Source organism: Mesoplodon mirus, assembly GCF_964341445.2.
Source record: "Mesoplodon mirus genome assembly, chromosome: 10".
NCBI classification, from domain to species: domain Eukaryota; kingdom Metazoa; phylum Chordata; class Mammalia; order Artiodactyla; family Ziphiidae; genus Mesoplodon; species Mesoplodon mirus.
Genome location: NC_138986.1, coordinates 28,301,492 through 28,316,866, shown reverse-complemented (window position 1 = coordinate 28,316,866; position 15,375 = coordinate 28,301,492). Strand labels below are relative to the sequence as shown.

General features: G+C 38.9%; 1 protein-coding gene across 3 annotated transcripts in view; it reads left to right on the top strand.

The window, feature by feature from the left end:
• Nucleotides 1-15,000, top strand: part of MYB (MYB proto-oncogene, transcription factor) — a 34,350-nt gene extending 19,350 nt beyond the window's left edge. For 2 of the 3 annotated variants that reach the window (XM_082634083.1, XM_082634085.1), the window contains exons 13-14: nt 120-230; nt 2,651-2,911. In XM_082634083.1, the coding sequence (XP_082490209.1) occupies nt 120-230; nt 2,651-2,890 (351 nt within the window). In that variant the 3' untranslated portion in view covers nt 2,891-2,911. Of the gene's footprint in view, nt 1-119; nt 231-2,650; nt 2,912-13,766 lie in introns of those variants that run through there. The other variant, XM_082634084.1, reaches the window with a different exon arrangement.
• Nucleotides 15,001-15,375: the final 375 nt, after the last annotated feature.

Genomic DNA, 15,375 nt, shown 5'->3' with positions numbered 1-15,375 from the left:
CGTATTATACATTAGGTCCCCAGACCTTATTCATCTTACAGAAGTTTACTCTTGAGTTTAACAGTTTCATGGGAAGTTCTAGCTCTAGAAACAACAAAGCACTTCCTGTTTGCTTTTAGGTGGAATCTCCAACTGATAAAGCAGGAAACTTCTTCTGCTCAGACCACTGGGAAGGGGAGAGTCTGAACACTCAGCTGTTCACACAGGCATCGCCTGTGGCAGATGTGCCAGTAAGTACACGCCCATGTTATGAGATGTTGGTGGCTCACAGAATTCTGTGTGTGGCATGTGGGACCACTGTGGTTTTGGCATTTAGTGCATCATCCTTCTAAATATTCTCTCACATGCTTATTTTCTTATGATTATTAATGTTGAATATAAAGTGAGATTTTCTACATGTGTTGGAAATAGACTGTGTTCCATTGCAGACTTGTTTATTTTCTTGTGATCTGAGAGTCCTTGCCACTTAAAAAATCTGCTGCATGTATATACACATTTCCATGAAAACAGAATATTAAGTTTTACATCTTCTTTTAACTTACTTATTTGTCTTCTAAATGTAGTATAGGTTTCCCCTTCTATCTGAAAGTAGAGCATTCCTATGATACCTTTAGTAGGTCAAAATGACATAAAGCAAAGAAGCCGTTTACCTTCGGACATATCTTGCTAACAGGTGCAATAAATAAATAAAATTTAAAAAAAGAAACAAATATAACAAATAGAAGCAGACTCACAGATACAGAGAACAAACTAGTTGCTGCCAGAGGGGAGAGGGGTGGGGAGAGGGACGAAATAGGTGAACCGGATTAAGAGGTACGGACTCCAGTTATAAAGTAAATGTCACAGGGATGTAATGTATAGCACAGATAAGATAGTATTTTTTAATAACTGTGTATGATGTGTAATCTATAAACATATCAACTCACCATGGTGTACACCTGAAACTAATATAATATTTTAAGTCTATACTTCAATAAAAAGTGAATAAAAATAATGAAATTGAGATAAAGCACAGATACTCACACAATTCAAAACTATGGGGCTTGATGCTGAGATGCTGAGTGTAGTGCCTGGGGAAGGAGCTTGGTGGTGCCACTCTGACTGCTCAGGGTGTGTGCTGCCTCTGTAACAGTTGGCTGCAAAAGAAAAGCAAAAATTCTCTTCAGATTTCTTTTGGTTAGCAGTTAGAAAAAATATTAGGTACTAACGTAGGACTTTCGTAAAAGCAAAGTGGTGTGAAGTGAACTGTTGAATAGCAGGGGAAGCCTGTATTTCCTCCTTGCTAAGTTGTCTCCTGTTTGGTTTTATGTAGCATCTAGCATAGTGCGAGTCATAGTGTCTATAGTAAATTCCCTTTATTGTACCCGATATTGCATTGCTTTGGTTACCACCATTTTTTTAATAGACTATTTTTCAGAGCAGTCTTAGGTTAACAGCAAAGTTGAGCAAAAGGTGCAGAGATTTCCCATATATCCCCTGGCCTCACATACGCACAGCCTCCCGATCATCAACATACCCCACCAGAGGGGTATATTTGTTACAACTAGTGAGGCTACATTGATACATCATCACCCTAAGCCCAGAGTTTATGTTAGGGCTCACTCTTGGTGTTATTCCTTCCATGGATTTGGACAAATTTGTACTGACATTTATCCACCATTATAGTATCGTGCAGAGTAGTTTCAGTGCCCTAAAAGTCCTCTGTGTTCTGCTACTATCCATCCCTCCAACTTCTGGCAACCACTGATCTCTTCACTGTCTCTAGTTTTGCCTCTTCCGGAATATTATATAGTTGGAATCATATAGTGTGTAGCTTTTTCCAGCTAGCTTCTTTCACTTAGTAACATGCTCTTAAATTTCTTTTGTGTCTTTTCGTGGCTTGGTAGTTTTGTTTTGTTTTGTTTTGCCCTTGGTTAACCATCGATCTTAAAGTTTGCAACTTGTGAATGATTGCCCTTTCCTCTTTTTTTTTTTTTTATTTAAAGTTTTTGCCCTTTCCTCTTATGAAGAATCAAAGCTAATAGCAATTGCTAATATTTATTCAGTGTGTACTAAGTGGTGAGTAATAGTCTAAGAGCTTTAGATACATTAACTCGCCTAATCCTCACAAGGTTGGCAACATTATCATTTCCATTACACCAGGGGGGAAACTGAGGCACAGGAAGGCTTAGTCACTTACTCAAGATTGTATAGCTTCTAAGTGGCAGTTCTGGGTTAGAACTTTAGTTTAGTTCTAAATTCCATAATTTTCACCATTATACTATACTGCCATTAATCTGTAAGTCAAAAATATTTCTTTACCAATATATGAAATAAACAGTTCTCTCACCAGAGTTTAGTAAATTTTTAAAAGCACAAATTTATTAATCCATTTAACAGATGTATTTTGAGTGCCTGCCTCATGCCTAGAACTGTGTGGGACCCTGAAGCTTTTTGCTTTAGTGATGTTTGCCGCAGTGGGATTAGGGTTAGTACATAGCTGAGTTCTCAGTTTAGCTCATTGGGAAGAGAATTTCTGGCAGATACCTGCATTTTTTTCCTGCCAGTGTGTGTCAACTCATAGCAATCTACTCTCTAAAGTGTTAGAATTGTGTCGGCTCTCCTATTATCCAACCTCATTTAAATTTCAAATTATTCTCTTTCCCTTTAGAATATTCTTACAAGTTCCATTTTAATGACACCAGTATCGGAAGATGAAGACAATGTTCTCAAAGCATTTACAGTACCTAAAAACAGGTCCCTGGCGAGTCCCTTGCAGGTAATTATTATTCCAACATTGGTATCTAAAAAGTCATTCACTAAAAAACTTTTTTTTAAAAAAAAAGAAAAACATTTTAGACATAGAGGAGTGATGCTTTTAAACAACTCCCAATGTCTAAAAAACTCCTAAAATTCCTTGTTGCCGCTCATATGAGACTCACTGGAAATTTTTTATTAGAACAGGCTCCCAAAGCCTGATGAAGTGAAACATTTCTAACTGTGACTGAGACTAAGATTGTTAATTACACATGTGTCAATACCTCCTTCTTCTACTTTTAAAGGTTTTATAAAAAATTGGTATAGTTTAATTTTCGTTTCAAAATTTTTTATGTTTTCTGCTCCCTCACTAAGCCATCAAAACTCAGACCCTGTTTAGATTTTCAATGAAGTTTGAAATTAGATAGCTAGAAAAGAATTACAACATATTTGACTATCAGAATGACAAACTCAACTGTCAGTGTTATGTGGCTAATCTGTAGTTGAACATCTGCTCCCGGGTTTTAATATCAAAAGAAATTTCCCTTTTTTGAAGGAAGTGTATGTTGATGAAATACAACAAATTCCAAATTAATCCCGAGCCAAATGTAAATAAGGATGCAAATTTGTTCCCTTAAATTATTTAAAGCAGTTCCGAACATTCAATAGCCCAATACCCAGCCACCTGCTGAGCCCTCCCCTCCATCCTTCTGTGCTACACCGAGGGAAAAGCCATAGCCCCTGCAGCATGCAGAGAACCTGGATTAGGAAGTGGAAAGTCACAGTTGTCCTGTGAGGGAAAGGCACTGTGATTTGAAAGAGTGTCCTGTTCCCGGAAGGCCTTTCCCGTCACTGCAGTAGGCCTTCTCTCTCCAAATTGTGAGACTCTTAAGACTACCCCCTTTAAAGCATTTGTGATATTTAGCATTATTTTTAAGAAATACAAATACAGCTGGAAGGGCTGTAGGCACACTTTGTGTCTTAATTCCATCAGATTGCTCTCCTTGCGGCTTCTCTCTGATCCAACTGCTTTGATGAAAGGTGACTGTTGACTGGAGTGTGGGCTAGGGAAATTCTGTCCTTGCGGGGAATCTGGAGTCCTTCCTGAGTCAATCAGGCTTGGGTAGCCTTGTGAAGAAGACTCAGAATATGACAAAGAACTGGAAGATGAGGAAAAGAACAGAAGGGGGACATACGGGGGACGAAGAAAGGGGGTTAGAAGGATGTTAGGGCAAAGGTCAGCCACTTCACAATTTTACCTAGAGCTGATCCTAGATCCAGAATGAAAATGTTTTTTTTGGTTTTTCTTTCCTTCTTCCTCCTGGAATCATTTGGCCGTAGGTTTCCAGAGCATAGAATTTGACTAGTGCTATTAGTGCATTAATTAAACTAGGTTGAGTTTTATGTATATTTTGTAACCTAGGCTAGGATCTGACCGATATTTATAATAGTATCAAAAAAGTGCATTCTAAAAGCTGGGCCTCCCTGGTGGCGCAGTGGTTGAGAGTCCGCCTGCCGATGCAGGGGATACGGGTTCGTGCCCCGGTCCGGGAGGATCCCATATGCCGCGGAGCGGCTGGGCCCGTGAGCCATGGCCGCTGAGCCTGCGCGTCCGGAGCCTGTGCTCCGCAACGGGAGAGGCCACAACAGTGAGAGGCCCGCATACCGCAAAAAAAAAAAAAAAAAAAAAAGTGCATTCTAAGTGGCAAAGTGCAACATATATATATATATTTAGGGACAGTTATCATTATGTAGGTTGAAAACCCCTGGTTCTTTCCCTAAAACGAAATCCTAAAGATTTTGGCCAAACCAAATAGTGTTTAGCAAAACCTAAGTCTAAACCTTTATGCAGATATAAATAAAATATATCCAGCTAAACATGGTACAGATATAAAATATATATATTACATAAAATTTGGCAAGAGTGTCAGATTTCTGAAAAATAGGTTGTCTAATTTTTACCTTGAAGATTTTAATACTAATTAAAAAATAATCAGTATGGAACTTTATTATCAGCATGTTTATATTTTATTTGATGGAAATATTACTTATCTTTGAAACTCAGTATTAAGGAGTAGCTCTATTTTTTTTTAATTTATTTATTTTTGGCTGCACTGGGTCTTCGCTGCTGCGCGCAGGCTTTCTCTATTTGCGGTGAACGGGGGCTACTCTTTGTTGCGGTGCGCAGGCTTCTCATTGTGGTGGCTTCTCTTGTTGTGGAGCATGGGCTCTAGGCCCACGGGCTTCAGTAGTTGTGCCATGCGAGCTCACTTGTTGTGGCTCGCGGGCTCTAGAGCATAGGCTCAGTAGTTGTGGCACAAGGGCCTAGTTGCTCCGCAGCATGTGGGATCTTCCCAGACCAGGGCTTGAACCCGTGTCTCCGGCATTGGCAGGCAGATTCTTAACCACTGCACCACCAGGGAAGTCTAGTAGCTCTGTTTTTATTAATCAGTATTTTCTAGTATATCGGTGAGTCGTATGTGGCACTCTACAGATTCTGGTATTGTATATTGAGATTAAGCCACCTACGTACATCACATGGTGAAGGTAACATTTGTCGGCTCCACTAAACTAAATAATTGAGACCTATAAGTTGATTGTGGAGTCAATGCTTCTATCTACATTATATGGTTTTAGTGATTTACACTGCTCAAATATATTTTAATAACCTGCTATAATAGATAACTATTCATTTTAAGAATGAATGAGTGAATGGCATGCACCATGTATCTCCTTCATTTTGTGTCATGGAAACCTAGCTTCTCGTACCATAGAAATATGTGATTTCTAAAATGTTTCAAACTTTTGTGATAAATATCAGAAAATGCATCAGGTGATTCTAAATATTTAAGCATAGGTTGCCTATATTTCATATAACCCTGACTCAACAATAGTTATGTAGGCTTTTAAGCAATTTGGTAATTTTTTATTAAAACCATTATGCTTTATCATATTTCCATTGATAATTCAATTTGACCTAATTAGGCAGATTTCTCATGAACAGTATTGTTGAACATATTGTGCATTTGTTAAATGATCTGGCTATTCAACTTGAGTACTTTATATAACCTAGAAATTTTGTCATTTGTACTTATAATAAATGAAATGTTAAATGGGATTTTAACCAAACAATCTAGACATTTTTGTTAGAGTGCATTTAATTAAAACAACTAAATATGGCTCCTAAAATATTTTAAATTTCCAATACTTCTAAAATGTAAAATGTCATTTGTATAGTGCAGTTGATTGTCTATCCATCTAGTTGACTAAATAAATTTACTTAGGTACAAGAAAAGTTTATTGAAGACTACACTAACTGTGCAATTCTGTGTTCTGTCATTTCAGTGGTAATGATCCTTGGCTTAATTGTAGCTGTAACACTTTAGACAGAATAGTTATTGTTTTGAGGCCCCAAATATTGCAGCTTTATAGTTCAGCTTCTAATGCACATATAAATGCATGTGCTTCTACACGAATACGTGTAATAGTTACATTTCCTTCCTCTCTTCTTGGAACCAGCCATTTCCCTAAGGTGCTGTGATCCTTTTGGTGGGAAATGGTATGTGGAGACCAAACTCAGGGTGCTAAGTATGCCCATTTTTTATGCGGGTTGTCATTGAGAAGCAAAGAATTTTAATAACTCAGAGCTTTCCGTATAACCCCTAGTCCATAAGCTATAATGTTTAGAGGCTATTATAAACCATTATGCACAACGTTATATTTGGTTTTGAAATTATTTATACTTGATCTTTTTTTAAAAGGAATTTGCAGCAACTGCATAATAGTATAATAGTTGGATTTCTTCTTCCTTTTTTTTAGTTGCCTTAACTTTAATTGTAAAAACAAACAGGATCTCTTATAATAAAAATGTTCTGAGACATTTTTGATATTTGTGTCTTTCATATAGCTCAGAATATGTGAGATTTTCGGACCATTGTGCTGTTTTCCTCACGCTGTATGTTAGTAGAGAATGGAGTCTAGAAGCTTATACACAAATGAGGAAATAGACATTCAGCCTACAAAGCTTGCAGTTTGGGGCAGGAAAGGCAGATTCACTGTGGAACACTACTGGATTCTGCTGTTCGAAAGTTACCCTGAAATAGCCCAAGGCAGACACACACACATACACACACACACAGCTCCCTCAGCAAGGAGAAAAGAACTGCCTGTTTTTCTCAATGTGCTTTCAATTTGCTTTACATTTTGAAATAAATACATTATGCCAATAAACATTTCCTAAGGTAGACATTTTCATTGGTGGATCTGAAACTGTACTTAAGTTATAAGCCTCTGAACTTCTGTATTTTTCTCTTAAATTATAATTTCCTTTTATTCTTGTTTAAAACCCAAATGTAAAAGATGTGTTCATATGCTTTTTACTCACTCACTTTCCTCTTTTTTGTAACCACAGAATGACAGCCTTAAATTTTAATTTCCTGACTTGGCTTGTCCTAGCCTTACTTTTTAAAAACAGTGAGTTTAATTTAAGTAAATTTCTCAAGCCATTAATACTTAAACACATTTGCACAGCATCAAAGAATCTCACGATATTATTGCAAAGCAGTTGAAGCTCACTTCTTCAGTTCCATGTGCTTTGGATTGCTTTTTGCATGATCGGCATTGCTAAGGAGTGTAATAAGCTAGCATGCAGGCAACAGGCACCTGGGTTCTAGTGTAGACATCACCAGTTTCTAACTGCATGTTTTTAATTCATTAACTTCTTCAGATGAAAATGCTTTCATTTTTAATTGGGGACTATAGTATTTCCTCCACTTATCATGCAAGGTTTCTATGAAGATCAAATGGATATAATATTCCTTTCAAAATAGCAGCACAGGGCTTCCCTGGTGGCGCAGTGGTTGAGAGTCCGCCTGCCGATGCAGGGCACACGGGTTCGTGCCATGGTCCGGGAAGATCCCACATGCCGCGGAGCGGCTAGGCCCGTGAGCCGTGGCCGCTGAGCCTGCGCGTCCGGAGCCTGTGCTCCGCAACGGGAGAGGCCACAGCAGTGAGAGGCCCGCGTACCGCAAAAAAAAAAAAAAAAAAAAAAATGGCAGCACACTTGCCAATGTACATTGGTGGTACCTATTTTCGGGCAAAGGGTATGCACTGTCCCTGTCCTTAGAAACATAGGCAAGGAGGCCTCACCAACAGGCAGGCCCATTTGCACTCTGGTGTATTATTTCCTCTCACATGTTCTTTCTCATTCCTGTTCCACTCTGGCAGAACTGTGTCAGTGGGTCACCAAAAGAGATTGCTGATTCAACTGATTCCTGAAATAAAGGTAGTCAGATCTCTTTGGTGTTATGGAGATGAAACAACTGATTTACTGGTCTTCTTTATTTTTCTGCTGCTTGTGTTGGCATGTCAGCTGACATAGAAACAGTCCGTCTCCGTGTGACATAGATCTTTCCAGGCATTTCTTAGTGTTAGTGTGCTGTTGTTGACCTACTCCCCTGGATACCTCTGTATCCATTTGGTTCTCCCCTGGGTCACTTTTTTCCACTTGCCCTGGCAAGATTTCACATAGCTGTCAGTAATATTTCAGTGACCTGCTTTCAATATATCTTATATAATAAGCAAGTTTACCATGTACCGTTTTTGGGGTGAACTGAGAAAGGCTAAATGAGTGAGGAAGGCAAGTTGGGCTCAAATTCAGAGTCCTCTACCCCAGAGAGTGCATGACCTGGATTTTTTGTTCGTTTGGTTGGGTTTGGTAAACACTGTGATATTGAATCTTCCCTGGGCCAACAAAGATAGAATTGCTTTAGAGCAATTTGGCACTTATCTTAATATCAGTCGTTGAAAACCAATATGTGACTAAGGAAAGAGCTATTCTTCCAAAAAGTTGTGACATCTGAGGCTATGTGATTACAACTGTTGGGAAGTCTATCCACATGTAAGATGAAAAGAACCCTAGAGACACTGGGGACAAACTCCAGATTTGGGAAAAGTCCATCCCTATTAGCGATTGTTAACTTAGACGTGGGTGGGATGTGGAGGCACTGGTGGATGGCACACCCTCCATCACCATCTGGACCTTTGACTCGCGAACTTTTAGGTCTCTTTTCTATGAAAAGTTAGCAACTCTGAAGTTGGGAGCATTTAATTGTTTTGTGCAGACATAAGGAAGCATTTATGCGTGGGAAAAGTTTGATAACCATTAACCTTACCTTAGCCACACTTCATCTCAGGTTTATTCTTGACTTTCAAGATACAACTAAAGATTTCAACATTATCTCTTAGATAACTAATACATTTTAAAAGATGCCCCACTGGGAAGGAATTCTGACTTTTAGAATTTTAGTCCAGAGTAATTCTTTTCTTCAGATAAGTTAAATGGAATTATCAAATAATTCTTAGGATTTTGGACACCATTTATATCTGCCTATTATTTTTAAAAATGAAACAGAAAAACGTAATACCATCTTATAAGTTGTTTTGGTTTTGCAAAATCATTTTTTCATGACTTAACGCAAGTTTCTTATGAGGTCTGTGAACTGTAAAGCACATACCCTGCCAAGGCTATTGACAGTAGCAGCTACTGTATGAAGCTGCTCTATGAATATAATAACAATGGCAGTTCTTGTTCAGCATGATGAAAAAGCCATTCATATTCTAAGTGAAAATGTGGAGATAATTTAATTCTGACAGAAAACCACCTGCGGACATGGTCGTGTCTCATTTTTTTTCTTCTGTTTTATATAAAGGATCTGAGTATTTATTTAAAGTGTTTCAGCAGGATATCCCAGTTAGACCTCTGACAGTCCGTTTTCAGTTCACTTCTGCCCAGGGGCAATTAAAGGTAAATTATGGGATAAGTAAGATAACTCGCGGGCAAGAGGAGGAGGATGTGCAGTAGGATTATTAATGTTGTAATGAATTAGGGTAGAGTGACATGTCTGCAACAGCACCATGGGTTAGTCAGTTAACAAGAGTTCATGTGCAGAAATCTGTAATTCTTACTAATTCTTTAGTGTAAATGAAACTAACATTTAAGGAGAGGGAATGAGGAGGATGCACAAGGATCTATATGACAGTATTAAAAAACATCCTTCTAGCATGAAGACATTGAGTCCTCCTTTGTCAGAACTATTCCATCAGCTTGAAAAGTTGCCCCAGGGCCCCAGGGCTTCAAGGTAAGGAGGGAGAAAGAAATAGCAGGAGGAGGCGGCTGCCCTTTTGGCTGGTGGACTTCAGCATTTCCTTTCTTACCCGAGTATTCGACCTTCTGCTCTTCCTTTACCTTCACAAAGTAGGTATGTGTCTGCTCTGACCAGTATTTCCATTCATGGTTGTAAGAAGTGCTTGCTTTGTACTCTCACGGTGTGGAAAAGGAGCTGCCCACTCACGTTCGCCTTTTTTTCTGCGCTCAGTGGTTCTTGCACACAGTGGCTACTGTGTCTTGGTGTCTGTCTACACTGGGAGGTTCAGGTGCTCCAAGTCGTCTTGCCCTCCCTCAACTCTGAGCTTCAGGGCTTAGGTGCCCCTGAAATGCTCTGCTTTCTGAAATTCGGATAGTTCAGTCAATTTGATTTCTTTCTTCATAAATTTCATCTTGACTTGGGGGAAGCTGACTGTTTGAAAGGTGTTTTCAAAGTACTAACTAAAAATATATGGTACCTTCTTTATATTGATCTTGTTTTAAATATCTGGTCCTGGAGGAAGAGCCAAACATGAATAAAGTGATGAGCCATCTGGGAGATCCAACAAGAACACAGTCAAAGTCCAAGCTGAAAATATACTAAGCCGATAACTGTGTTAGATTCTCTTGAACAGACACTGGGAATCCTAAATTAAGTACTATGTTGTCAAGGATCAGGACTTGAATTTTACCAAGCGTGAGTGGTGCGTAGTAAGCACTTGTTAAATGTTGTCATTTAATCCACTGTGTCCCTTCCTCTCTTCCTTGCTCCTCACTTTTATCGCCGTTTTCACCTACATTCTCCCTTCCCCTTCATTTGTTTGTATGTATTCTTTCGAAATATGTATTTTTGGGTTTTGTGTGTATCTTTATGTTATTTTTTGCTTACATATAAGATATTAGCATATTAACATTTTTTATTCTGTATCTTCTTTTTTTTTTTTTTTTTTTTTTTGCGGTATGCGGGCCTCTCACTGCTGCGGCCTCTCCCGTTGCGGAGCACAGGCTCCGGACGCGCAGGCTCAGCGGCCATGGCTCACGGACCCAGCCGCTCCGCGGCGTGTGGGATCTTCCCGGACCGGGGCACGAACCCGTGTCCCCTGCATCGGCAGGCGGACCCTCAACCACTGCGCCACCAGGGAAGCCCTCTGCATCTTCTTTAGTCACTTGCTTTTAAGATCCATGTACTTTGTTCTGTGTACATCACTGATTCTAAGCCCTGCATAGTACTCATGATGGACAGCCATCATCTTTAACTTTTCACTCTCAAATGGTAGTTAGTATATGTCATATTGTTATTGTATGTCACATTGTCATATGTTAGGATGTCACAGTGTTATTATATGTCACATTGTCATATACGTTCTATGAGTGTCACTACAAATACAAGCTCAAAATTACAATGATAACATTAAATTTTATTTTGTTAATTGGATTCCTTGTGTCAGTTAGGTGTTTCAGTGCTGCACTGAAAAATGTTAGCAACAACATGTAAGCAGTCAACTAAACTAAAATATGAGATTTGGATGGGCAGATAACACACCAAAGAAATATGTATATGTAATCCACTTCCTTCAAACTAGAGAAACATCATTTATTCAGAACTGTATCAAAGAATGCTTAAACTACTCTGGTGATTTTACTTAGGAAAACATTAAATGTGACTCAATGGCAGAAGTCAGCCCAGAACGCCTTGTCATCTTTGTCCTGTCGCTTTTGTGATTCACAGTTCCGGGAAAATATTATGATAATCAATCTTGCCTATGTAGTATTTCAAGTTATGTATTGAGCCTCTGAGCCTTGAGAGTAAATATGTGTAAACTTGGATGGTGCCTTTACATTGGCAGTGAGATGGCATGACAGATTGGGCAGAAACTGGGTAATCTACTTAGTGTCCTGTGAAAGTTTACAAGTTAGAAACATGGCACTGTAAACCTTATGTCACTGAAAATTTATTCCAGACCCTAGGCAAGGAAGCCCCATCACCATACAAATACCACGTTCATTCAGAATTATCTTACCTATTTGCTAAGTCTGATGACTTTGACACCTCATCTAAGCACTTCTTCCTGCATTCCAAGGCCCTGCTGACCAGACCCTACAATTTCCCACTGATAAGAACTCTAATGGAAGCAGTGAGTTAGAGCCTGGATTCACATTTCTACTTCATCACTTCTTAGCTGGGTGACTTCAAGGATGTTGCCTCAGCTCTCGCTTCCTTTAAAATTGCCTGCTCTGTAAAACAGGTGTAATGAGCCATACTTATGCCACTGGTGTTTTGTGTGAGAATTAAATGAGATGATACATGTAAAATACTTAGAAGCATGAGTGGTGCGTAGTAAGCACTTGTTAAATGTTGTCATTTAATCCACTGTGTCCCTTCCTCTCTGTCTCCCAGTCCCTCCCACAAGCAATGTACAAACTGCAGCTTCCTGACTCTTTCATGTTACTTTCCCACCTGGGTTACCCTCTTTACCACTTGTCTATCTAAACCCTGCCTATTCATGCCCTTTGCCTAGAGCATTGCCCTGGCTGCTCGTTGGTGTTCCGTCTCCTCCTCATCTGGCCGTGGGACCACAAACCTTTCATCTGCCTGCCATCACTCCACCGGTTTCACATGTGTTCATTTTTTCTCTTAAAGGACAGCAGAGGCCTTTTTTTCCTTATTCTTCTTTTGTCCATGAAAAACATCCCTCTTAGATATCAGTACTAGGAATAGTTGTGCTTTTTAAAACCACTGATTTAGTTTTGAGCTTACAGACAGCAAATCTTATATCTGCCTGTGTTTCAGTTTCCTTCTTTGCATTGACTGCTAGAGAGCTCAGAGCCATGTTTGGAGTTTACATCTTGCTGGTACATTATAGTTCATGGCGAGTGTTTTGAATACAAATCTCACCTCATCTGCATATTATTTATTTTTTCCACATTTCTCTGTGACCCTGCCTTGTCCACTTTTTAAACTCTCTTTGCTTATATTTATTTTGTAAGCATCTTAAATCCTTTTGGGAACTAAGTGGGGCCCAAATAGTACATATTTTGGTTTGAAGCAACATGGAGGGAAGGCAGGAGCCAGGGCTCACAGAAGACAGACACAGGTTCAAAACCATTACACTAGTTACCCATAGAGTGGCCTTGGGCAAGTTATCCTTACTTTTTGAGTCTCCATTTCCTGCCCAGTTTAAGAGAGAATGAACCTCCCACTCAGGGTAGTTGTGCTGTGTAAATGAGATCATGTGTGTGAAGGATCCAGATGCTGCCCATGAGATATTAGTTCCATCCTGTATCTTCCAATGTATCTTTAAAAAGTAAGCCATCCAAGTAAACCGATATTTCTTAATTAATTGGTACTTAATTGATAAATATCCATTTTAATTGATAAATTTAAATTTTCATAACTCATCTTAATCAATTTAATTGTTTAAAAAGATATACTATGTTTAGTAGGTGTTGATCCATTCCAGCACCTACAGGAGCTTCTTTGCTGGGTGGATCAAGTACTCACCAGTTTGCTTAACGAGTAAATGCCTACAGCTCACCTTAGGTATCTGTGGGATTAGACTCATTCCTGTCTCCAACTCTGTAAAATCTCCTAATAGACAAAAGGCACTCAAGTGTGAAGAAACAGCTGTATCTTATCATACTGCTTGGAGTGGGTTTTCTCTCCTCGCGATAAACAATTTCTGATAATTAATATCACTTAAGAATGCTGGATTCCTGGTTGTCAGAGGGAAGATTTTATCTGACAAAGGCTCCCTGGTGTCTACTACTTGCTGTCTGGAGGTCAACATTTTTTTCTGCTGGCCCTGCTGGGACTGGGAATCCATTTGTGGGCTAAAGTGTGTGCTTCCCGGTCTGACCTTGCCGTTGCCTTCTCTCTCCCCGTTAGCCTTGTAGCGGTGCCTGGGAAACTGCATCCTGTGGGAAGACAGACGATCAGATGACGGCTTCCGGTCAGGCTCGTAAATACGTGAATGCCTTCTCAACCCGGACTCTGGTCATGTGAGACGTTTGCAGACAAGCATTATGGTTTTCAGAACACTTCAATTTCATTTGGGATATAGCATTCCTCTACATGAAACTTTTCATGAATGGGAGAAGAGCCTATTTTTGTTGTGGTACAACAGTTGAGAGCAGCACCAAGTGCATTTAGGTGGATGAAATCGTATCAGATTTCACCCAACTAAACGAATTTTTTTTAAAAAATTAATAAATAACAGTCTTACCTAAATTATTAGGTCATGAATTGTAGTCAGTTGTTAGTATCTTACTGCAGATATTTTTTTTAAAAAAAACATAAAATGATTTATCTGTATTTTAAGAGGACCAGTATTTTTTCTGTGATGGGGTTTTTGAAATTTTACACAAAAAGGTACTCCAATATTTCACTTTTCTCAATCACTAAACACAATGCATTACTATAAGTGTTGGCTTAACACCATGGAATAAGTAATCAATATTGTAAATGCTCATTTATGGTTAATAACATTGGAGGTACATTTACTGTACTAAACCATTTTATGAGGGTTTTTTGTTAGCTTGCTTTAAAAATTATTACTGTATGAAATAGTTTTATAAAAAATTATATTTTTATTCAGTAATTTAATTTTGTACATGCCAAATGAAAAAAAAATGTGTTTTGCTGCTATGGTCTTAGCCTGTAGACATGCTGCTAGTATCAGAGGGGCAGTAGAGCTTGGGACGGAGAGAAAAGAAACTTGGTGTTAGGTAATTGACTATGCACTAGTATTTCAAACTTTTTTATTTTATATATATATATACTTTTTTTCCTTTTGTAATACATTGGAAAACTTGTTTGGGAGATTTTGCATTTGTGGTTGTTTTTTGTCTTTTGTTATTGTCGGTTTATAAGAGCATGCATTGCACTTCTTTTTTGGGAGATCTGTGTTGTTGATGTCCTATGTTTTGTTTTGAGTCCAGCCTGACTGTTGTTTAATTCAGGGGTTATGTGTTTAATCAGCAGTCCCCATGGTTTCTAAGTGTATAGTCTCAGAACTTCCACACAGAACCTGTGTTTGCAGTTGGGTTCGATAGCCAGTTCCTGCCTTAAGAACATTTATTGCAAGATGGCCAGCACTGAACTTTTGATATGACAGTGTACTTACTGCCTTGTAGTGAAATAAAGCTGTGCCCTTATTTTACTTACTTTTGACTTCTGTCTTACTTTCGACTGTGGACAACAGTTACAATTTTAAGAAAATGGAGTGAAAGCCGAGCACTTTCCTCTGTTCATAATTTGCACACCATCTGAACTTCACTTGAAGAAGCCAAGAATTATAACTTTGGAGAAAGAAGGACAAGCAAACCAAGTTCAATAGTTCACAAAATAATCATGTGCAGAATGACAGCTGGGAAGAATCTTCCAGAATCTATCATTCAGGATTCCAGCAGCATTTGAATTGGGATAATGCAAGGAGAGGTCATTTACAAGGGTACTGATACCACGGATGTGGGCAGGGGGTAGCAGGACCACAAAG